General features: G+C 41.6%; 1 protein-coding gene and 1 non-coding gene across 5 annotated transcripts in view; one reads left to right on the plus strand and one right to left on the minus strand.

Moving 5' to 3' along the window:
* Positions 1-1,272: 1,272 nt before the first annotated feature.
* tmem102 (transmembrane protein 102) overlaps positions 1,273-19,708 on the minus strand; it is a 41,147-nt gene continuing 22,711 nt past the window's right edge. For 2 of the 4 annotated variants that reach the window (XM_039610063.1, XM_031735031.2), the window contains exon 6: positions 14,389-18,965. In XM_039610063.1, the coding sequence (XP_039465997.1) occupies positions 18,366-18,965 (600 nt within the window). In that variant the 3' untranslated portion in view covers positions 14,389-18,365. Of the gene's footprint in view, positions 1,519-7,495; positions 7,518-14,388; positions 18,966-19,708 lie in introns of those variants that run through there. The other 2 variants (XR_005612502.1, XR_005612501.1) reach the window with 2 other exon arrangements.
* LOC116316488 lies at positions 11,774-11,879 on the plus strand. The gene has a single exon (XR_004199158.1). It is a non-coding gene; the product is annotated as a U6 spliceosomal RNA (small nuclear RNA).

A 19,708-nucleotide genomic window follows, 5' to 3' on the forward strand; every position in this document is an offset into this window, starting at 1 on the left:
GTTTTTCCTTCCTACTCTTGCCAAGTGCTGGCTTGTAGGGGGTCGTCTGATTGTAACATTGTAGGGTCTTTGCCTTACAATGTAAAGCGCCTTGAGGCAACTGTTATAAAAATGAAATGAATTAAACAGTATTTTCATGTAGCAGTCTTTTAGTTGATCTCTTTTATTATCATCGCTTTTAGGTAATAATTTTGTCATAATTTAGGGTTTAAAATAAAACCCACTTTTTGAACACTACACCTCTGCCTTCCTACACATTCTACAAAACAATCTGATATTTTTTTGTTTTGTTGTTTTTTAGCTGTCTCATGTTTCTTGTCAGTATTAAATCCCAACAACATACACAGCAGTGAGTGTAAACAGCATTCTGCACTTTGGGTGCCGGAGGTCTGCCGTAGCAATGTGTGTGTGTGTGTGTGTGTGTGTGTGTGTGTGTGTGTGTGTGTGCGAGCCACACAGTGAGTTACTACAACAGTTCTGTTGTGGTGCTTTTGTGGGCTGTAATCTCTATGTATGTTTGTCTTGTAAAATTGCTTTGTATTGTAAGTAGAGCAAATGATGAATTACCCACAAAAAACATGCACACACATAGTATGAATACACATACACACATGCACCAGCTCTCTGGCTGCTGCTCTTGTGCTGTTTGTATAATGTAAGTTTGCACCACTGCCCGTAATATAAGGCTGCGATTATTACTCTATATCATACCTCCATATTTTTCTGCTCCTTTCATCTGTTTCCATTATCTCTCCCTGGAGTATTCCACCGTTCTTCCAATCAGCCTGTTTTCACCTCTTTTTTCCCGTCACTACAGCCTCCCATCCTTTCCCCAAACACACAACCCAGAGGAAAAAGTGTGTGCAAAAATGGATTACCTGCCTTTTTAAGTCATGTCTGAAATAGCACCTTTGAGCCCAATCATAAGCTCTGCATATATATGTATATGTATATATATATATAGATGTGTGTGTGTGTCTGTATGAGTCTATGTGCTTAGTGTATGTAAATATATGCACATACACTCACAGAGATACAGTACACATGTAGATTTTAGGGAAAAGTACAGTTTTGTAAAAGCGCACATTTAAAGGCTAACACATAGACACACACGCGCGCGTGCAGACACACATACAGAGGTTTCTTCTTCTGTTCATTACTTTACTTATTTTCACTATCATCAGTGTCAATAAAAGCTGGAACAACAAGCAGACAATGTTACATCATTGACCATGGATATTCACGATGAGAGGTACATTTCTATTCATGCCAACAAGCTTCCATCTCTGTGTAGCGAGTACAAATGACAGAGGACAAATTGATGGGTGCAAGAGAGGCTCACATGCACAAACACATACACACTCGTATTATTCTCAGTCCTATTAAACTAAATGCACAAATAAATACAGCTCTGGTAGAATTATTCATGTGTTCTGCCGTCCCCTGGCCTGAGCGGTTCATGTAGGAGGGATGGTGAATAATCACAGAATGAAGAGTCGGTGATGGCAGCAGGTTAGCCTGGAGGGAAAGAGGATGATTGACGTCTCACATGTTATTAGTCTGGAATAAGGTTGAAGCGCTTTTGTGAACTCGAGACTGGCGAGCGACCAGGGAACAAAGACATGTAAACACTTGGAATTTAGTCATATAACGCTTGCTTTACAAACAGCATTAGAACTTTCTGCAACATTGCAACTGTGAAAATCATAGTCTTTATTTGAAAGACGGATGAAGCCACCGTGACATCACCCAGTGCAATCATGTGAGGTTTGATGGTGGTGGGCAATAAAGGGGACCAGTACCAGTCCGTGAGTCGTTTGGTAGCGGGCCACGAGAGTTGAGGCTCAGGTTTATGGTTTTCAGGGGTTTTATCATAATTTTTTTATCGTGTTTATCAATAACTCAGTTTCCCTAGATTTTTTCCTGTGTGTTATGAATAAATCTTTTTTTCTTGGTACTGGTACCGGTTTTATTTTGTTGTATTTATCCACAACACCTTAAAGGCCGGTCTGTGAAAATATTGTCAGACATAAACCGGTCTGTGGCGCAAAAAAGGTTGGGGATGTGGCAATATGTGAACATGAGGGTAGAGCTGGAAAACCTTTGCTTTGTGTAAATAGCACTGGCTACCTAGCTTGCCTCAGATCACAAAGTTGCTGGGTGCTATAGTTTTACTATACTGTAGGTCTAAGCGAGTTACCTTGCTGATCTGTAAATATGATTAAAAATCCTTTGGGACAAAAAATTGTTTAGGCAATGCAAACACCATCTCTGTCATTTAAAAAAACAAAAAGGCTACCAAAATACATCGATTTTATCCCACTCGGCGTAATCTATTTTGAACAACAGATAAGAAATTAGCCCTGAAAACAGGTAGATTTCTAAGTGTGTTCACCATCACTGACCCCCTGAAAACCACCCACCTTTTGGGAAAAATGTGAATTCCTTGAGTGGTTGAAAGAGGTTGCCTGCACAACTAAGTGAAGCTGATTGCAAAAAGGTAACAGTGCTAGGGACTGTGATTAGTTAGCATGTGTTTACAGACAAGTCAGCATCTTACCAGTAAATCTATGGACAACTGCAGAAATCTGCTAGCAACCAAAGCAATCTTTGCAATTGATTTCACCTAGCGACAGCTACGAGCCATTTTTCAACCGGTTGAGAGAATATACCTTTTATCCTTGTGGTTGCCAGGGGCTCATCGATCAAGGCGATCTGGACCTGTTAGTCTAAGGCCTCAGACTTTCAAAATTCACCACCAGTTGTGGTGAACTGGAACACAGGAAATTAGCTACAGAGACTCAAACTGTTGATGGTCCAGCTGAGTGTTTATTTCTGCTGTAAAGTTGGGGATTTTAACATGAGCGTCTACAGACTGCCCTGATTATTACTGTCTATATTTAGCTGAGAAGATGAAAACTGCTTTCAGTATTTATAATTTTCTTAAATTTTTGGTGTTTGCTCTCAGCATGTCACAAACTCAACATGTAATCTGTACTATTGGTTTAACTCGCCGCTCTCCTACAAAGTCACAGCTTCACATAGTTGTCTTCCAGCGCCTGTAGCAGCTATGAATAATTAGTCTCTTTTCATGAATAAACTATTAAAGATGCTACGGGGAAACATTTGCTCTGAGGTCAGGAAATGAGGACAAGCAGGCGAGATACAGCAACAAATCACTGCACAATCTTTATTGAAGGCTCTGTCCTCTCACCCCTCTCACTCTCCTTGTTCCCCCTCCTGTATCCTTATAGTGGGGTCAGATGTCACGTTGAGGTTGCAACAAGTGAAAGCTCGTTCCCAGCGTCACATTTTGGACATTGAGATTTTAAGCCTCCACCTTCCTCTGCGTGTCGTCCCGATGAAGCATCTTTATGTTCGGGCAGTAAATTTTGCTCAAGTAATTTCACTTCAAAGATACCGAGGCCGTGACCAATTTTCTTTGCTCGTCTCAGATTCCCTTCTTGACGATAGTAATTACATACAGATTTAATTAATGTGGGAACAGGAAGGGAGGAGCAGGAGGGGTCTTTGAACTGTACGTTCATAGTAGACGGAGGAAAAGATGGAAAAGGAAAAGAGAAGAAAGAGAGGGAGAGATTAGTGAGCCAAGGCAGAACGAGTTATTTTAGATGAGCCGGAGCTCACATTTGGTGGATGCGTAACATGTCAGTCTCTCATCTGTCTCGTCAGTTTCTTGCTGTAAGTTTAATGTGTATGGTTTGCCTCTCCTTTGCTAGCCTTGCCGCTGCTCTTTCTCCGTGCCCCCTCTAGGATGGTAGCCATCCTCCCGCCTCCCTCTCCTCCTGCTCCTTCCTCCCTCGTTTCCTTTTCTCCTGGGCTGCGGAAGCATAAAGGGGTTGGAAAAGAAAAAACGCAGACGGCACAAGACAACTCCTGAGCGCTGCGTCAGCACCAGGCGCCTCGGGAGGATAATAAAACGACGGGATAATTCTGTACTGACGGAGGGCTAATAAGCGATGTAGAGGGGAAGAAGAGAGAGCGGGCTGACAGGGGTGGCTGCAGGTGGTCTGCCTATCAGGTGAGGCCATACTGCAAAAATAACAAACCCCTGATTTGTGCAGTTAGTCAGAACTTATTACATTTTAGCAGACAAAAGCAGCAGGTATGAGACAATTAAAACCTCCCCCACCTATAGTCATCCACTTCATGGCTTTTATCGCCTGCTATCAGTCCCACATTACAAGCAGGCATCCTCCTGCTCCTTCAAGTGGCTAGTTACCATGTCATTAACAGAGTTAATGGGCGACGTCTGCTTAGTTTAAAACAGAAGCTCAAGTCCACATTAGCAGAGGTGGGGTGGAGGGGCAACCCCCTTGAATTTCAACCACAGCACTTGATTTTGAAACCTCGGCTTTTACTTTTGCTTTTAGCTGTTTATTTTTACACATTGTTTACAGGCAACGATTACATCTCCCTAATCACTGATTAGAAGTAATGAAAACGACCTTTTGAGCCTGCTACGTGGTAGAGGATCACACCTACAGTGATACGTATGGGACTGATAACAGCTGATAAGAGAAATTCAAAAGGCAGATAGCAGCCAAATGAGTTGCAATACCTCAGTAACATCTTAATGAGAGTACGGATGGCCATCTAAGTACCGCACTACACCGCACAACAGAATAACAGGCGTCTTTTTTGAACTTACATAATTTTTTACTTTATTTGCATTTATTATTAGCTAAATCCATTAAGAATTGCTTAGGCAATATATAAAGAAGTGAACATATTTGGATAATGGCATAGAGTGCTCAGCTGCCAGCTAACATCAGCAAGCCTGGTGAGCAAGTTCTAAGTAGACTAAGGCCATGACCACACTAATACGTTACAGTTTGAAAAGGCATCTTTTTCTCTCCGTTTTGGCCTCCCGTCCACACTGAGACGGCGTTTTTGCTCAAGGATAACGGAGCTTTTTGAAAACGCTCTCCAAAGTGGATAAACTTGAAAACGTGGTTTTCGCGTCGCAGTGCAGACTGCGAAAACGGAGGCTTTCGAAAACGATGACACATTTTAGTCATATGATGCAATCATGTGACCAATTCAACTAAGATGGTGGATGGCGTTATACAGCAGTTGTTTTGTTTGCTCTCAATTTTGACAGCCCTATTAAAGATTAATATCAGTCTGTACATGCTCCAGATAGCTTTTCTTCAAATTCTTCAATTCTCACTCGCTTTTGCAACTTTGTACTCTTGTGCTACTCGCAGCAACAACTCCACCTCATTGTCAGTCCATTTAAAAAAACTCGGTGCTTTTCCTCGACGCGCGACGTTTCAAAGAGCCAGAAAGTAAATAAACGGCAGACGGAGATGACGCAAGACGAATCGTCTTACATTTCACGCTTGCACAATACAGGAACCTAAGTGTTTTCATTCGTTTCAGTGTGAATGAACAACTCTTCGGAAACGATTAAAAACGATAGTGTGGCGTTTTGAGCCAAATTTATCCGGATTAGTGTAGACGTAGCCTAACAAAGACGAAAAAAATATAAAATAGCGACTGAAGCATTGTACAGCACACAGCAATCATGTTATTTGTCACAAAATTCCATTTAAAATTCCACAAAAATATAAAGACCACAAATGTTGACAGGTCCCATTCATTGACTTGATCTGGAGGCCCAGCTCCAGACTACAGCTGCCTGTGCTGGTACACCTGGCAATCAAAGCAGCCACAGCCCTAACTTTAAACCTCAGTATCCAAGTGGAAGCTGGACATTTTAACACAGAAGTCAATGGGGCAGGTGGGCAGTAGAAGCCCCAGTGTTTGGTGCTTCGTTTCAGTCACTCAATTAGTCTGAATTGTGGGTTAAAAGGTTTATGGTAGCGTTTATGGTAGCGTCCTTAAAGTTGCTTCGATGTGTAACTACATCTAAGAACAGTTAAACACAAATGGAAACCGAATCTGTGACTCTGTTACTTGCAAGTTGTCACAGCTAAACTTAATCAATCAAAAGGAGATTTTAAAAAAAGTTCAGATTTTGTAAGATTTAGTCAGAACTCTGAGATAATGATGGTAATTTACGATACATTCTATCTAAAGCTTGGCAACAGAGATCAAAAATGGTCTAAATAATTAAAACGAAACAACATATTATTTCTTTCTTCTTTTTTGTACAAATCTGACACATGTGGCTGTATAAAATCAATATTATTTTACAGTTGGTTATGACTGACTGGTGAAACTTTTCTTCCACACCTCCAGGTCTGTTTCCTGTTCTCAGCTGAACAAATCGCCTCTTATGGGACATTGATAAAATTCCCACGTCTGTGCCATACACTATGTCCCATCTGTTAGCAGCACATTTGTTAGTAATGTAGCTGCAAGTAAAAGAGGACAACAATTATATCTGATGTGTAAAGCTCGCTGGAGATTAAGTCAAAGCTGGTCTGCTGTTAAAGATGTTACCCGAGTTTTAAAGAAGATTTCTCTGGATATGAGTTAAACATTTCCAGCCGTGCGCACACACACACTCACACACACATGGATCTGACGCCAACAGCAGTGTCTGCAAAGTTGAAAGGAGGCGAGCAAAGGAGAGGAGAGAAGGTAGAGATGATCGATAAAAGTAATTGTGTCCAATGATGGACATCACTGGCAGCATTACAATCAACAGTGATGTCATCAAGTGCCTCCTGCAAGAGTCGTCGAGCCGTCTACAGACAGAGACAACGGAGGAGGATGCTTATATAATAAAATGAAGGAACGGCTATGTGAGAGATTAATTCTGCAAGCGAACTTGATGACAAACTAAACAGAAAAAGTGCTTAAGTCATGAACAGCAGGGGAAACACTCAGCATGTGAAAGACACGCTGGTTTTTACCCCCGCTCCTTCTTCCGCTTCGTCTCTCCTGAGCCTGTAGATAAGAAAACTTGAGGCAGGAGGTTTTACATTCTCTGGCCAAGCCACAAAGTCAACAGCATCGACTACCCTGTCAAAAATCGATGGGCGCAAAAATCATTTTGGCATCTCTGCTTCTGCTCGGAGCCAAACTTACAGGGCCTCATTTGTTTAAGGCATTCTCACCCTATATGTTGATGGAGATTAGCTGAACACACACACACGTACACTGGTGAAAAATGTGACCTGCTGATATTTCACAGCATTAAATCAGAGCTGCAGCTGAGATGTGTCACAGTAGTTGCTGAGAAAACTAGCAGACCTGACCCGTGATAAAGGCAGGTGTATGGCTAAAGGTCATTACACACCAAGCATGCTGCAAAAACATGACACGAAATTCAAAATTATTTGGGTCTGAAGTTGTTGTGTAATGTGTATACACACCGAACATACAGTACGCTGGTCCTGATGTTTCTAGAGAAGAAAAGCAAAAAACCGAAATTCTGGTTCATTTAAATGTCACAAGGAGGCAACAGCAGGAAGAATTTCATGGTTTGATCCAGGAGTTGAAGCTGTATCGCAGCTGCTTTTGTACATTTCAGGACTTCAGCATGGCAGTTTGAGCTCTTGTCGGCAGAGTTGGCACCACATCTAAGGAGGCAAAGAAATCATTTCATCCAAAGCATTGGTCTGATTGGTTAAATCTGTTTATACAGGTCAGGAAAATCTAGCTTGTTTCTTAAAAACAAAACCTGAAGTATTTGCATAGATTTTACGTGTTTGTACAGCTTACGTAAAGCTCTTAAATGTGTAAGGTCTCCAATATGTCAAACTGGCAGTTCCTTTGACTGAATTGCAGGAGGAGCCAGTTCACAATGAGAAAAACAGCACTACCAAAAAAGCTAGCTATTCTATCAGTGTAGAAATTAGCATAGCGCAAGCTAGCAAGCTAGATAAAATTTTAGTCTTTTACATTTTGTTTCATAGAGGTACTGACCTCATACTAATGTCATATGAGGATATGGTTTTTAAACAGCATGCTATGAGAATATAGACCTGTCACAGCTGCTGTTTGTTGCTATTATATGTAGGTTGCTACAGTGTAGCTTATAGGGCACTGTGACAGCTTTTGTTGTAGACGTGGGTATGCCAAAATAAAACTAGAATTTCCTAAAAAAAAAAATAGACAGCAAAAAGCTCCTGGTAGAAAGTTCCAATCGAACTTTATTTATAAAGCAGTTTAAAGCAGCCAACACAGGACCAAAGTGCTGTACAGTAAATAAGAACTACAGATAAAACAAAACAGCAAAAAATTGAAAACTTAACCCCAAGTATCCACACCATTTTTTTATTGGAGCTAGAGGTGGGCCAATTGATCTAACCAATCCTAGTCTAGAGGACGGCTATGCTAAAGAGTCGGCTAAGGGTCGGAACAAGAGATCCCAAATGAAACATGCTATACAGTTGCACATGGAGAATGCATTACCACATAAAAGATTAACTACACATACGTTTAGAAAGGCGACAGTGTGCATTTCTCTTCAATTTTACACCTACCTTCACGTGCGCCACTCAATCATAGCAGAAAACTATCAGCTTAATGACGTGTGATTCACAATCAGCTATGACAGCGGCCATTATGAGGTCCGAAAGGAGCAGCTGAAACCGTACAGCACAAGGGCAAAAGGTTGGGGGAGGCATCCACGACGTGTGCGCGGCATGAAAACAAAGCAGAGCTCTCTCCCAATTGTCCTCCCTTTTCTTTTTCCCCCTGCAAACTCTTAATACACGTGATTCAATAATGGAGATTAATGCACGCTGGCACGGGGACAAGTTTCACAGAGACACGCACACAGGGCATGATGGTGAGAAAAAGGCAGACAGAGTTTGAATATACAGTGGCTTGCAAAAGTATTCGGCCCCCTTGAACTTTTCCACATTTTGTCACATTACAGCCACGAACATGAATCAATTTGATTGGAATTCCACGTGACAGACCAATACAAAGTGGTGTACACGTGAGAAGTGGAACGAAAATCATACATGTTTCCAAACATTTTTTACAAATAAATAACTGAAAAGTGGGGTGTGCGTAATTATTCAGCCCCCTGAGTCAATACTTTGTAGAACCACCTTTTGGTGCAATTACAGCTGCCAGTCTTTTAGGGTATGTCTCTACCAGCTTTGCACATCTAGAGACTGAAATCCTTGCCCATTCTTCTTTGCAAAACAGCTCCAGCTCAGTCAGATTAGATGGACAGCGTTTGTGAACAGCAGTTTTCAGATCTTGCCACAGATTCTCGATTGGATTTAGACACCAGACAGGTCAGGGATAAAGTTATTGAGAAATTTAAAGCAGGCTTAGGCTACAAAAAGATTTCCCAAGCCTTGAACATCCCACGGAGCACTGTTCAAGCCATCATTCAGAAATGGAAGGAGTATGGCACAACTGTAAACCTACCAAGACAAGGCCGTCCACCTAAACTCACAGGCCGAACAAGGAGAGCGCTGATCAGAAATGCAGCCAAGAGGCCCATGGTGACTCTGGACGAACTGCAGAGATCTACAGCTCAGGTGGGGGAATCTGTCCATAGGACAACTATTAGTCGTGCACTGCACAAAGTTGGCCTTAATGGAAGAGTGGCAAGAAGAAAGCCATTGTTAACAGAAAACCATAAGAAGTCCCATTTGCAGTTTGCCACAAGCCATGTGGGGGACACAGCAAAGATGTGGAAGAAGGTGCTCTGGTCAGATGAGACCAAAATGGAAGTTTTTGGCCAAAATGCAAAACGCTATGTGTGGCGAAAAACTAACACTGCACATCACTCTGAACACACCATCCCCACTGTCAAATATGGTGGTGGCAGCATCATGCTCTGGGGGTGCTTCTCTTCAGCAGGGACAGGGAAGCTGGTCAGAGTTGATGGGAAGATGGATGGAGCCAAATACAGGGCAATCTTGGAAGAAAACCTCTTGGAGTCTGCAAAAGACTTGAGACTGGGGCGGAGGTTCACCTTCCAGCAGGACAACGACCCTAAACATAAAGCCAGGGCAACAATGGAATGGTTTACAACAAAACATATCCATGTGTTAGAATGGCCCAGTCAAAGTCCAGATCTAAATCCAATCGAGAATCTGTGGCAAGATCTGAAAACTGCTGTTCTCAAACGCTGTCCATCTAATCTGACTGAGCTGAAGCTGTTTTGCAAAGAAGAATGAGCAAGAATTTCAGTCTCTAGATGTGCAAAGCTGGTAGAGACATACCCTAAAAGATTGGCAGCTGTAATTGCAGCAAAAGGTGGTTCTACAAAGTATTGACTCAGGGGGCTGAATAATTACGCACACCCCACTTTGCAGTTATTTATTTATAAAAAATGTTTGGAATCATGTATGATTTTCGTTCCACTTCTCACGTGTACACCACTTTGTATTGGTCTTTCACGTGGAATTCCAATCAAATTGATTCATGTTTGTGGCTGTAATGTGACAAAATGTGGAAAAGTTCAAGGGGGCCGAATACTTTTGCAAGCCACTGTAAATCATCAATGTGTGCATGTGTGAAGTGATGTCCACAGTGGAAGTGATTTAGTGACGTGTCACGTGGTTTCACACACAACTACAGGTGAGTAAGGACGCTTCGAGATCCAGCTCTTCTGTCAAAATGCCACGGGTGGATGATAGTGGGTTAAGGTGGGTTTTTGGTACATGAACACTTAAATATTCACACCTTTCGCATTTAGGCAGGTAACTCAGATGAGAGGATGGGTAAAGGCCCAATGGCACCGACTGCAGTTACGACTGTGTGCATCAGGTGAACACATGTCCCCGTTCAGCCCCAGTTGCTCAGCTCAGTGGTAGTTACAGCCTGGCCTCATTCACAACTTCCAAACTGCAAACACACCGAAACAGGCTGCCTGAGGGCTGAGGTTACACTGGCCTATTTACGAGAGAGAGACACCGGTGAGGACATGTTAAACCCTACGGTGAAGGATGTGGACGTGAATGTGAGGGGGGACCAGTGAACACAGTCACAATCAGGGAGTGTGCACACATACCCACAGAATCATCTGACTTTTTTTCTGTTATTGAATTCAAAAACACATGTCTGCAACCAAAAAGACTGCATGGGATTTTTTGACTGCTCCTTATAGATTTATAATCACTGAAACCTGGAAAAATATTTTTAAAATTCCATCAAGTCAGGTTTTCATGCTTTTAGTTTACTTAAGCATATAATTTCCCTTTTTAATCTGGTATATTAGAGTCAAAAAAACATATCCAGTAATGATTTCTTATATTAATGTAATATTTCTAAGAGAGAGAATCAAGAGAAATAAAGCGAAAGCGTGTTCGGAGGAGCATCAAAGAGAAGAAGAAAAGGTTTCACAGACAAAAAGTGTTCAATATATCGTGAAGGAATAGTTTTGTTTCTTTAATTATAAGAAAAATGATACATAGTTAATTATAACAAAATATAGATTTTTTTTCATCGCTGTTGTCCTTTTTTAATGTAAACTCCTTTTTAGCAAAAAACTGTACATGATGGAGGGAAATTGAATTCAGCACCCTAAAAAACATGACATTTAACAAAAATAGCCCATGCAGGTTTTTTTGCAGACCTGTGTAATCGATCACACTCACAAGGAGTGGGAAATTTTAACCTTCATTTCACTACCTGGGAACACATCCTCATTTAGATTTGATGGGGTGAATGAGAATCGTGAACTGCTGCAGTTTGAGGAAGGCCTTCAAGAAATTCAGATAAATGACCTCCACGCTTATAAAAATAATACTAATGTAACCTCAAAAAATCACTCTTTTAGCCATCTCTACACATGATGCAGAAATTCTGACAACGTTTTGCATTATGATATTATAATCATGTCCCACAACAGTATATAGTATATGTGTTACTTCGGTAGCACATGTACTAAAATTGGAACAATACAGAGAAGATTAGCACGGCGCCTGCGCAAGAATGACACGCAAATTCGTGAAGCGTTCCTCATTTTTACTTACGGCCATACGACCCTTAGCACGCCCGAGCTCATCCGGGCAGCACGGTTGCACAGTGGTTAGCACTGTTGCATCACAGCAAGAAGGTTCTGAGTTCAATTCCACCATCAGTGTGTGATCTTTCTGTGTGGAGTTTGCATGTTCTCCCTGTGTTTGCGTGGATTCTACACGGATCCTCCAGCTTCCTCCCAAAGACATGCACTTATTGGGATTAGGTTAATTAGAAACTCTAAATTGCTTGTGGGAGTGAATGTGAGTGCAAATGGTTGTCTGTGTATATGTGTTAGCCCTGCGACAGAGTGGTGACCTGTCTAGGGTGTACCCTGCCTGTTGCCCTAAGACTGCTGGGACAGGTCTGAAAAGGATAAGCGGAAGTGAATGGATGGAGTCATAACAGGTTATAGGTATATCTGAAAATATAGAGAGAGAATCATAGGATTAACCCCTCTCCTTTGGAAAACACCCACTTGTAGGATCATCTTTGCTGGTACAGAACTCTCCCAAAGATTTCAGCTCATTATTCTTTGAGGCTCATTTTGCTCTTGCAGAGGATTTTGACCAGATCGCATAGTTGGCTGGAAACTCCGAAGGTTGCGATTATTAAACCTCTTGAATTAAAGCTGAAAGTCTGCACAGACTCACATCATGACTGTTTGGTTTAAAATCCACTGTGCTGGTGTAAAGGCAAAGTTATACACATAAAGTATAACTACTTTATGTGTACTACTGTGGGGCTGACGGCAGATAAAGGGTCCACGGTGTTACCGGTCCCAGTGACTCATGAGGTCAGAACGTGACAGAGTCGCATCTGTAAATCAAACAATCCAGCGATTTCCTCGCTTCATAATCTGCTTAAAAGACATTAACAGATTGCTGCTATCAGCATGAGGTCTCGGGTATTAATGGAAAACGATATGATGTGTGTGTTTGTACCAAAAACATCTGTGCCATCATCACATAACTAATGACAGGCTATGGATAACATTCTCAAATGTCGCCCGGGGACAAAACCAAATTACTCATAATTATTTTTGTCAAATGACCCACCCGGGATCTGCACCCCAGTAAATAACCAACCACAGATGAAGAATTACACAAACCTCTGCTGAGAAAGTTCAAGAGAGATTACATGAAGAAACTTAAAGAAGCTAAAGTAGTGCAAATGTGTTAACCGTGAGTATTTCACAATATAAATAATAGTCAATGTGTTTGATTGCTCAACATTATGGAAAAGCAAGAAAGCAAAAGAGAAACTAAGTGAGAAAAAGAAAGGGAAAGCAACCGGGAAAGACAAGAAAGTGAAAGTAAGAGACCAGAGAAATATTCAAGCTAGAAAATGGAAAGAGAAAGCTCCACATTAAAAACAAGCTGACATTAACAGACATGAAGGTGAACTATTCATTCACTTTCATCAGCCTGCTGCTGTTCGGTGGTCTTTTGGTAAATGAAAGATTTAGATTAGCACTAGTTTTCTGAAGTAAACCTAGAATACGTCGACAAATTTCGTCTAGGTTAATACTGCCATAATAATAATGATGATGAAGTAAAGCTTGTGTATGAAACTCCGAGCAGTAACTTTTTCTCTCCTCAAAGGCAGGCTGTATGTAATCTGCTCCATTTGTTTGGTTGTTAGCAGTCTCGCGTGCACAAGTTGAAGATACATTTTTAAAAAATGTGGGTTGTTTTTTTTTTTATAATAAAGGGGTCCTAAAATCTGTGTATTTGTCTTCATTCATCTCTTACATGTTGTCAAATGTCTTTTACCAATAGATCAGCAAGAAACTGTGTTGCTTAGGCTTCGAGATTGACCTCTGACCTTTCCACATCCAGAAAACAGAACTGACTTTGTTGCTGTGACTTGGATAAAGAACTTGACTGAGATGTGGCTGCAAGGTTAGCACCAGTTTTAATCTGACATTCATCACGAGAGCACACCGACGCTGACAGAATGCAACATCAGCTTCTTATCAGAGCAGCAGTGAGGCGGGTCTGTGGTGGCCTCGCTGTAACGCTGTCCTGTGGTGCCCTCTGTTGGATTAAACAGGTGTTGCAGCTGATGTTGAAGCCTGCGTCTTCTATTAGACTGCAGACTAGTCACAGGGAAACAGAGCACTGTTTTATCCTTATAAAAAATGATGCACACATAATCAAAGTACAGCACGTGGTAGCATTTTAAAAGTAATGTTTTATTTCATGCTAAAGCTTGAAGATCAACCAATATAAACCCCGAGAACATAAACGGTAATAAATAAAGCAAATCAGTCAGCATAGAGAGAAATAAAAACTTGCTTTTTTTTTTAAAGAAAGAAAGAAAAAATTGGAGAAAGAACTCAAGTAATAAGAGAGATATGAAATTCAATTTCTCAAACTGTGGACTGATTCACTACAGATGCTTATCTCAGTGCCTGAGCATAGAGCACACTACATCTGCTTAGATAACAGCTAAGGGTGATTTGACTGTGATCTCGAGTAGGGAACAAATTAGAAAGATATGGAGGATACATTCAAAAGTTATAACCAAAAGTTTTTTTTAATTATGAGAACAGCAAAGAGAAGACAGTGACGTGTTCAGGTGTTTCATTCCTGGAGAGCAGACAGTGACTCAATCCCTCGTTTTTTACATCGACAATAAATCTACACACAAGCCGTTTGATTCGGGGGTGTTGTTTGCATATCTATGAATCAATATAATACCCCAAAGATTTTATGTGTACAATCCAACAATTCAGGTAAAAACATTGATTGTTTCCAGTGTCTAGTAATCTCTAACTAGGCCTGTTAAGGTACAAAGTGTGACACGTTTTAAACTTCCAACACTCTCAGTCGGATGTCGAACGTACCGTTAACACATCTCTACGCTCCAATAAATAAACGCCGTGATCAAATCTTGTTGAGTCTGGGCAGCCATAATCCGGCCCATCTTGGAGAAAGTGCTGAAAACACCCAGTCCACCTTAACAGCTGAATACACACCATGCTGAGACATTCTGTGCAGCCTCGACAACACACTTTGGTTTTCCTCAGGCTCACACACACACACACACACACACACACACGCATATTATTTTCTTTTAAAAATCATTCAGTAGTAAGTACACAATAGCTGACAGTGTAACACAGGACACCTGAAACATTCTAACCAGTAGTTTAAAATCAACCACCACCCTGATTTTTAAGGAGATTTGTACCCACTCGTGTGCTTGTTGTGTTTTGTACCCAACACTGAAAGCAGCATTGCAGTGTCGGGTCAACTAATTGGATCAAAACTTAGCCATGCAGTCTCAAATTCACTTAAGCAAAACAAACTCTCTCTAAATCCATGTAAGTGGAAGTGATCTGGGTTTGCTTCTTGCTTCTGCCACAGCGGCTTGTAATCAAATCAGCGAAGTGGCGCTGCAGGAGAGCGTCTGCTTACAGAGTAAACAGCGTGCTGGAGTGATACCAAGTATAAAGAGCTTATTTTTGGGGGGTGGGTTTGGACCAGCAAGTTGCCAGGAGAAGTGGGATGAAGGTAAAAGGCCAACTTGCACCCACGGAGGGGGGAAATTACACAGGAACCATTTGGGTGTCTGTCTGCACCCTGCTGTAAGGTTCGTCTCTCAGTGAACACACACGTCGGCGCATATACAAGCACATGAAGCTCATTAAAAAAGGACTAGTCAAGCGGAGGAGACGGGACAATTACCAGAAGCAGTCAAGTCAAAAATAGCCTCCAAAAAAGACACTAAACTGTGTGTTTCCCCTACAGTACGTGAATAGATGTGCTTACACAATGTTTAAAAAGAAGAGATGTACTGGGGCCCTCTGTAGGAGTATGTAGACTTAGTGGTGGCTGTAGTACACAATAGCGCCAAAAAACCCCGAACAGCGTTCCACTTGTAAAGTCTGAGAGAATTATCTACTTCTGGGTCCAAATTCTCCTTCGGTTCCCAAAAGTAAACACCTTTTAGGCACCTTTGAGGGATAAAACGGCCCAAATTCATTCAACTCCAATTAATTGTGTACAATCATGCGTAGCATCCAGGCGGTCATTAAAAAGATGACTTCTAAAGTTTAGTGAAGTTAGCTAGCTAGCTAGCTACTTGGTGAAGTGTTCGTAAAGTATACAAAAGCTATAACTTTGGATTTAAACAAAAAGGAGTGTTAGTGAAGTCAGGCTAGCTGACTACAGAAGTGTTGTTATGCGAATTTCAACACAGCAGCAAAGGCAATGAGCTTTGGGGTGAGGGATAATTTCATCCATAAAGTACAGAGGGGTAGTTTATGGAGAAGTACAGCAGCGAGACGAGTGCCATCGTGCACAAAACTGACTAAATGGACCTGGAAACAGGGTCCATATGTCATCACACAACAAGCAGATTATAGTTGCTGCTTTATAGTTACCTTTTGTATTCTCAGTTTTCTTAATCCCCTTTTAAAGTGCCTACCATAACACTCAAAAGTCAAAACTGAAAAGGTTAAAGTTTTATGGATTTATCTAGAACTTACAGTGATAACTTAGCAGCACCAGCAATTTCTTAAATTCTTGAACTGCTTGAATTTCATTTTATTCTCATACCAGCGAGTGAAATAGCAAAGCTGAGCCACATCTTTGACACAAGCTGACTGACAGTCTTCCTCTCATTTTTATTTAACATGATTTTACTCTTTTTGACTTGAGAAAGGTAATGCTACAGATGCTAGCTGTGTGCCAGCTATCTTAAATTAGCAAAGTTAGCAGATGCTTTTAGTTTTTAAGAAAAAAAGCTTCCTTTTTTATAATCAAACAGTAGTTCATATTGTACATACTAGTTTCAGTACCATAATGAATTAACTGTTGTGGCTCTGGGAGGTGCGGTGTACTACTGTAGCCAGCAAGCTAACAGCTAAAAGCAGGCAGCCAAGGCATGCTAGCACTAGTCAGTTACAATAGCTCACCCAGGTTCTTTCTCCTTTCTTCTCACTGTTTTGTTTTTGTTTGTGGGATATCATTTGATGCGCTTCAGTTCTACTAAAGCGGAGGGAAAAAATGGCTTCTAACAACTTGCTAACAGTCAGTCAGTAAGCAAGAAGTCGAGCGCTAATGAGATAAAACGTCTGGCACACTTTAGCTATTGACTCCTTTCTCATTATTGTTTGCAAGAACAGTTTTCACTGTGACAGAGGAATAAAGTTAGAAGTGCAAAACAACTAAAGAGCCTCAAAAGCTCCCCTAAATCAACTTGAAACATTATCATTGCACTAATATGACTTATAGGGGTTTCATGGTAATATCACTGCATGAAAACTGAGTTATCATCAGTTTTACTTTTATATTGGTATTGGAAAAAAATGCAGTTGTCTTTCTTTGCAGATTACCTACCAGAACTTAAATGTTTTTCATTCATTGATTACATTTATTTTAAAGGCCCTGCTCCCTTTTCCCTACTCCTAGTTTCTTCTAATTATATATAGCTTTATGAGTTTTAAATGATAAACATTTTAGACTGCAACTTATAATTTCATATTTTGAAACCATTACTTTCTCAGACTGTGACCATGCTATGATAATCTTGTTCTGCTGCAAGTTTTGCACCTATTTATTTGATCCACTTTTTACACAAATCTTAACTGTAATTTTAGGGCCACCTTTACCATTTTACATGCTGGTGTGAGACTTTCAAAGGATAAAAGGCAAACAAACATTCTGACCGCGTCGATTTGTCAGGTCAGACCAGAGTAAGATGTCGACACATGTTAAAACGTGTTTGTTCTGCTCAAACGTAGCTCTTTGGTACATTCCATCACCCCATGAAATGTATTTGACATGAAACATTATAATCATAGACCTACAAAAACAGGGTTGTGCATACCTGAGAAAGATTTTTTTTTTAAGTGAGGAGGAAAAAAAGTCATAAATTGAGGCATGAGGGTCAAAAAAAAGGGCTAAAATATAGTTTAAAGAGAAAAGAGACTATAAAGACTCGGCAGTTCTCCTTACAACATTACATTCAGTTACATCAGCCACACCTTGTTTTTCCTTTCTAATTCAGCTCACTCTGATCTGGAATAAAAAAAGGAGAAATGCACCAATCGTGGAGCTTTCAGTTGACTTCAGAAGTGTAAGTAATCCATGAAAACTCTTGGGCGAACATGTACACACACACACACACACACACTTTGTGTTCATCTCCACTGGACTTATTTTTCTGACTAAAGCCCGGCCCTTGTCTTTGTAGCACCAGCTGATAAGTCTTGTTAAGGCCAGCTCATTAGGAGAGGGCCATCTCCGTGGCAACAGCTTGGTGACATCATGTCCATTATGCAACGTCGCGTAAACTGGACGTTTCTTGTTTTGTTTTTTTCAGTAGTGAGAAATGAGTGTTTTTGGTTTAAAGAGTCAGTCAAGCAGCACGGCTTCATCGCCGTAGGATGGTCAAACAGGAGGCGTGTGCACAGCGTTCTTCAGTGTGTTTGTTAGCTAAACACACTTAAATCCATACGTCTTCCCTGCAGCGTGTCTGGGTCAGTAGAACTTGTCATCGATGCGGAAGTGTGGCCTGGTGACATCATCGGGGTTGAGGAAGACGGATATGGATTTCCCAGGGTTCTCTGTGACCAGCTGCTGGAGTCGCTGCGCCAGCTTGTCCTCCGAAGGCGAGATGATGCCGTTGGCCGAGTGATGCCCGGGGGAGCTGTGGCCGTTAGTGCTTGCTGTCAGCTCCTTCTTCAGCTGGCCCGCCTGCTGGGCTTGGTCCAGAGCCGCCCGCAGGTGCTCGCTGGGATCCGAGCGCACGTGGGCCAGTTTCCTGGCGACAAGGAGTGCTTGGCTGTCTGTCAGGTGCTCCAACATGTTGCTTTGGGGCAGGAAGTAATTTGGACAGTTTTTACCCAGGATGCAATGAGCCAGGTCGTCCAGGAGTCCCAGGAGGAGGCGGCCGGGTGTGTCGGTGTCCGGGCAGGACAGGTAGGCAGCAGGAAGTCGGTCACAGGCCCAGAAGAGAAGGGTGCGCAGGTGGTAGAGGCTGAGGCCTGTTCGCGGACGGGCCAGGATACGAGATAGGACGGCCTTGGCTGCTTGAAACGCCTGGGCCATGGGGAAGGGGATGCACTTCTTCAGCTGAACCTGTAACAGAAGAAACAAAAGCCAATGAGTCACCAGTTAGTAGGAAAGAGTGCAGGGAGCTGCTGTTGATTTTTACTTAGATTCCTCATTTATGGGCACTTGTTTCTCTCTAATTTATCGTCTCTACAGTCTAGTTTGGTCGTGCTAGCTTCTTTCAATAGTTTCTTTCTGTTACCAGACGTCCACGTATGGCTGTGTGTGTTAGAGAGGTGGTGAGAGATGGAGTAGAGCACACAGGGAACTAGCAGAAGACAACACAGCCGTACTCGAGTTGATCTCAACGAGTCAGCTGGCAACAAAAGTTTCCCACAGAGTGTTTACTCCTCTGAAGCCACAGAGAGAGATGCTGACCTGTCCACACCTCACTAGAGCGACTTACATAGATAGACTTGCAGTGGCTCTTTCTGTCAGATATTGTCACAGGCTGCTTTATGATTACATATAATGTTGCTATTTTTTAGTCCTCTTTTTAGAGTCGGCATATTTTCACTTCTGAAACTCACTCTGACGCATCAATTTTCTGTCTCCAAAACAAGTCAGGGTTAAGTAACACATCATCTTTGCCTCACCTGTCGTCATGTGTGGAAGAGCTGCCTTAAAATCACCAGCACTGAATCAGCGAGCAGAAAAGATGCAAAATAATTCTCATTTTTCAAAAGTGCTAAAAATGCTACATTTTCTTTATCCTCCATTCATCTTCACTGGAGCTCCTGTGTTACACACTGTCATGCTCCCTGACTAGT

This window comes from Oreochromis aureus, linkage group 3, assembly GCF_013358895.1.
Source record: "Oreochromis aureus strain Israel breed Guangdong linkage group 3, ZZ_aureus, whole genome shotgun sequence".
In the NCBI taxonomy this organism is placed as follows: domain Eukaryota; kingdom Metazoa; phylum Chordata; class Actinopteri; order Cichliformes; family Cichlidae; genus Oreochromis; species Oreochromis aureus.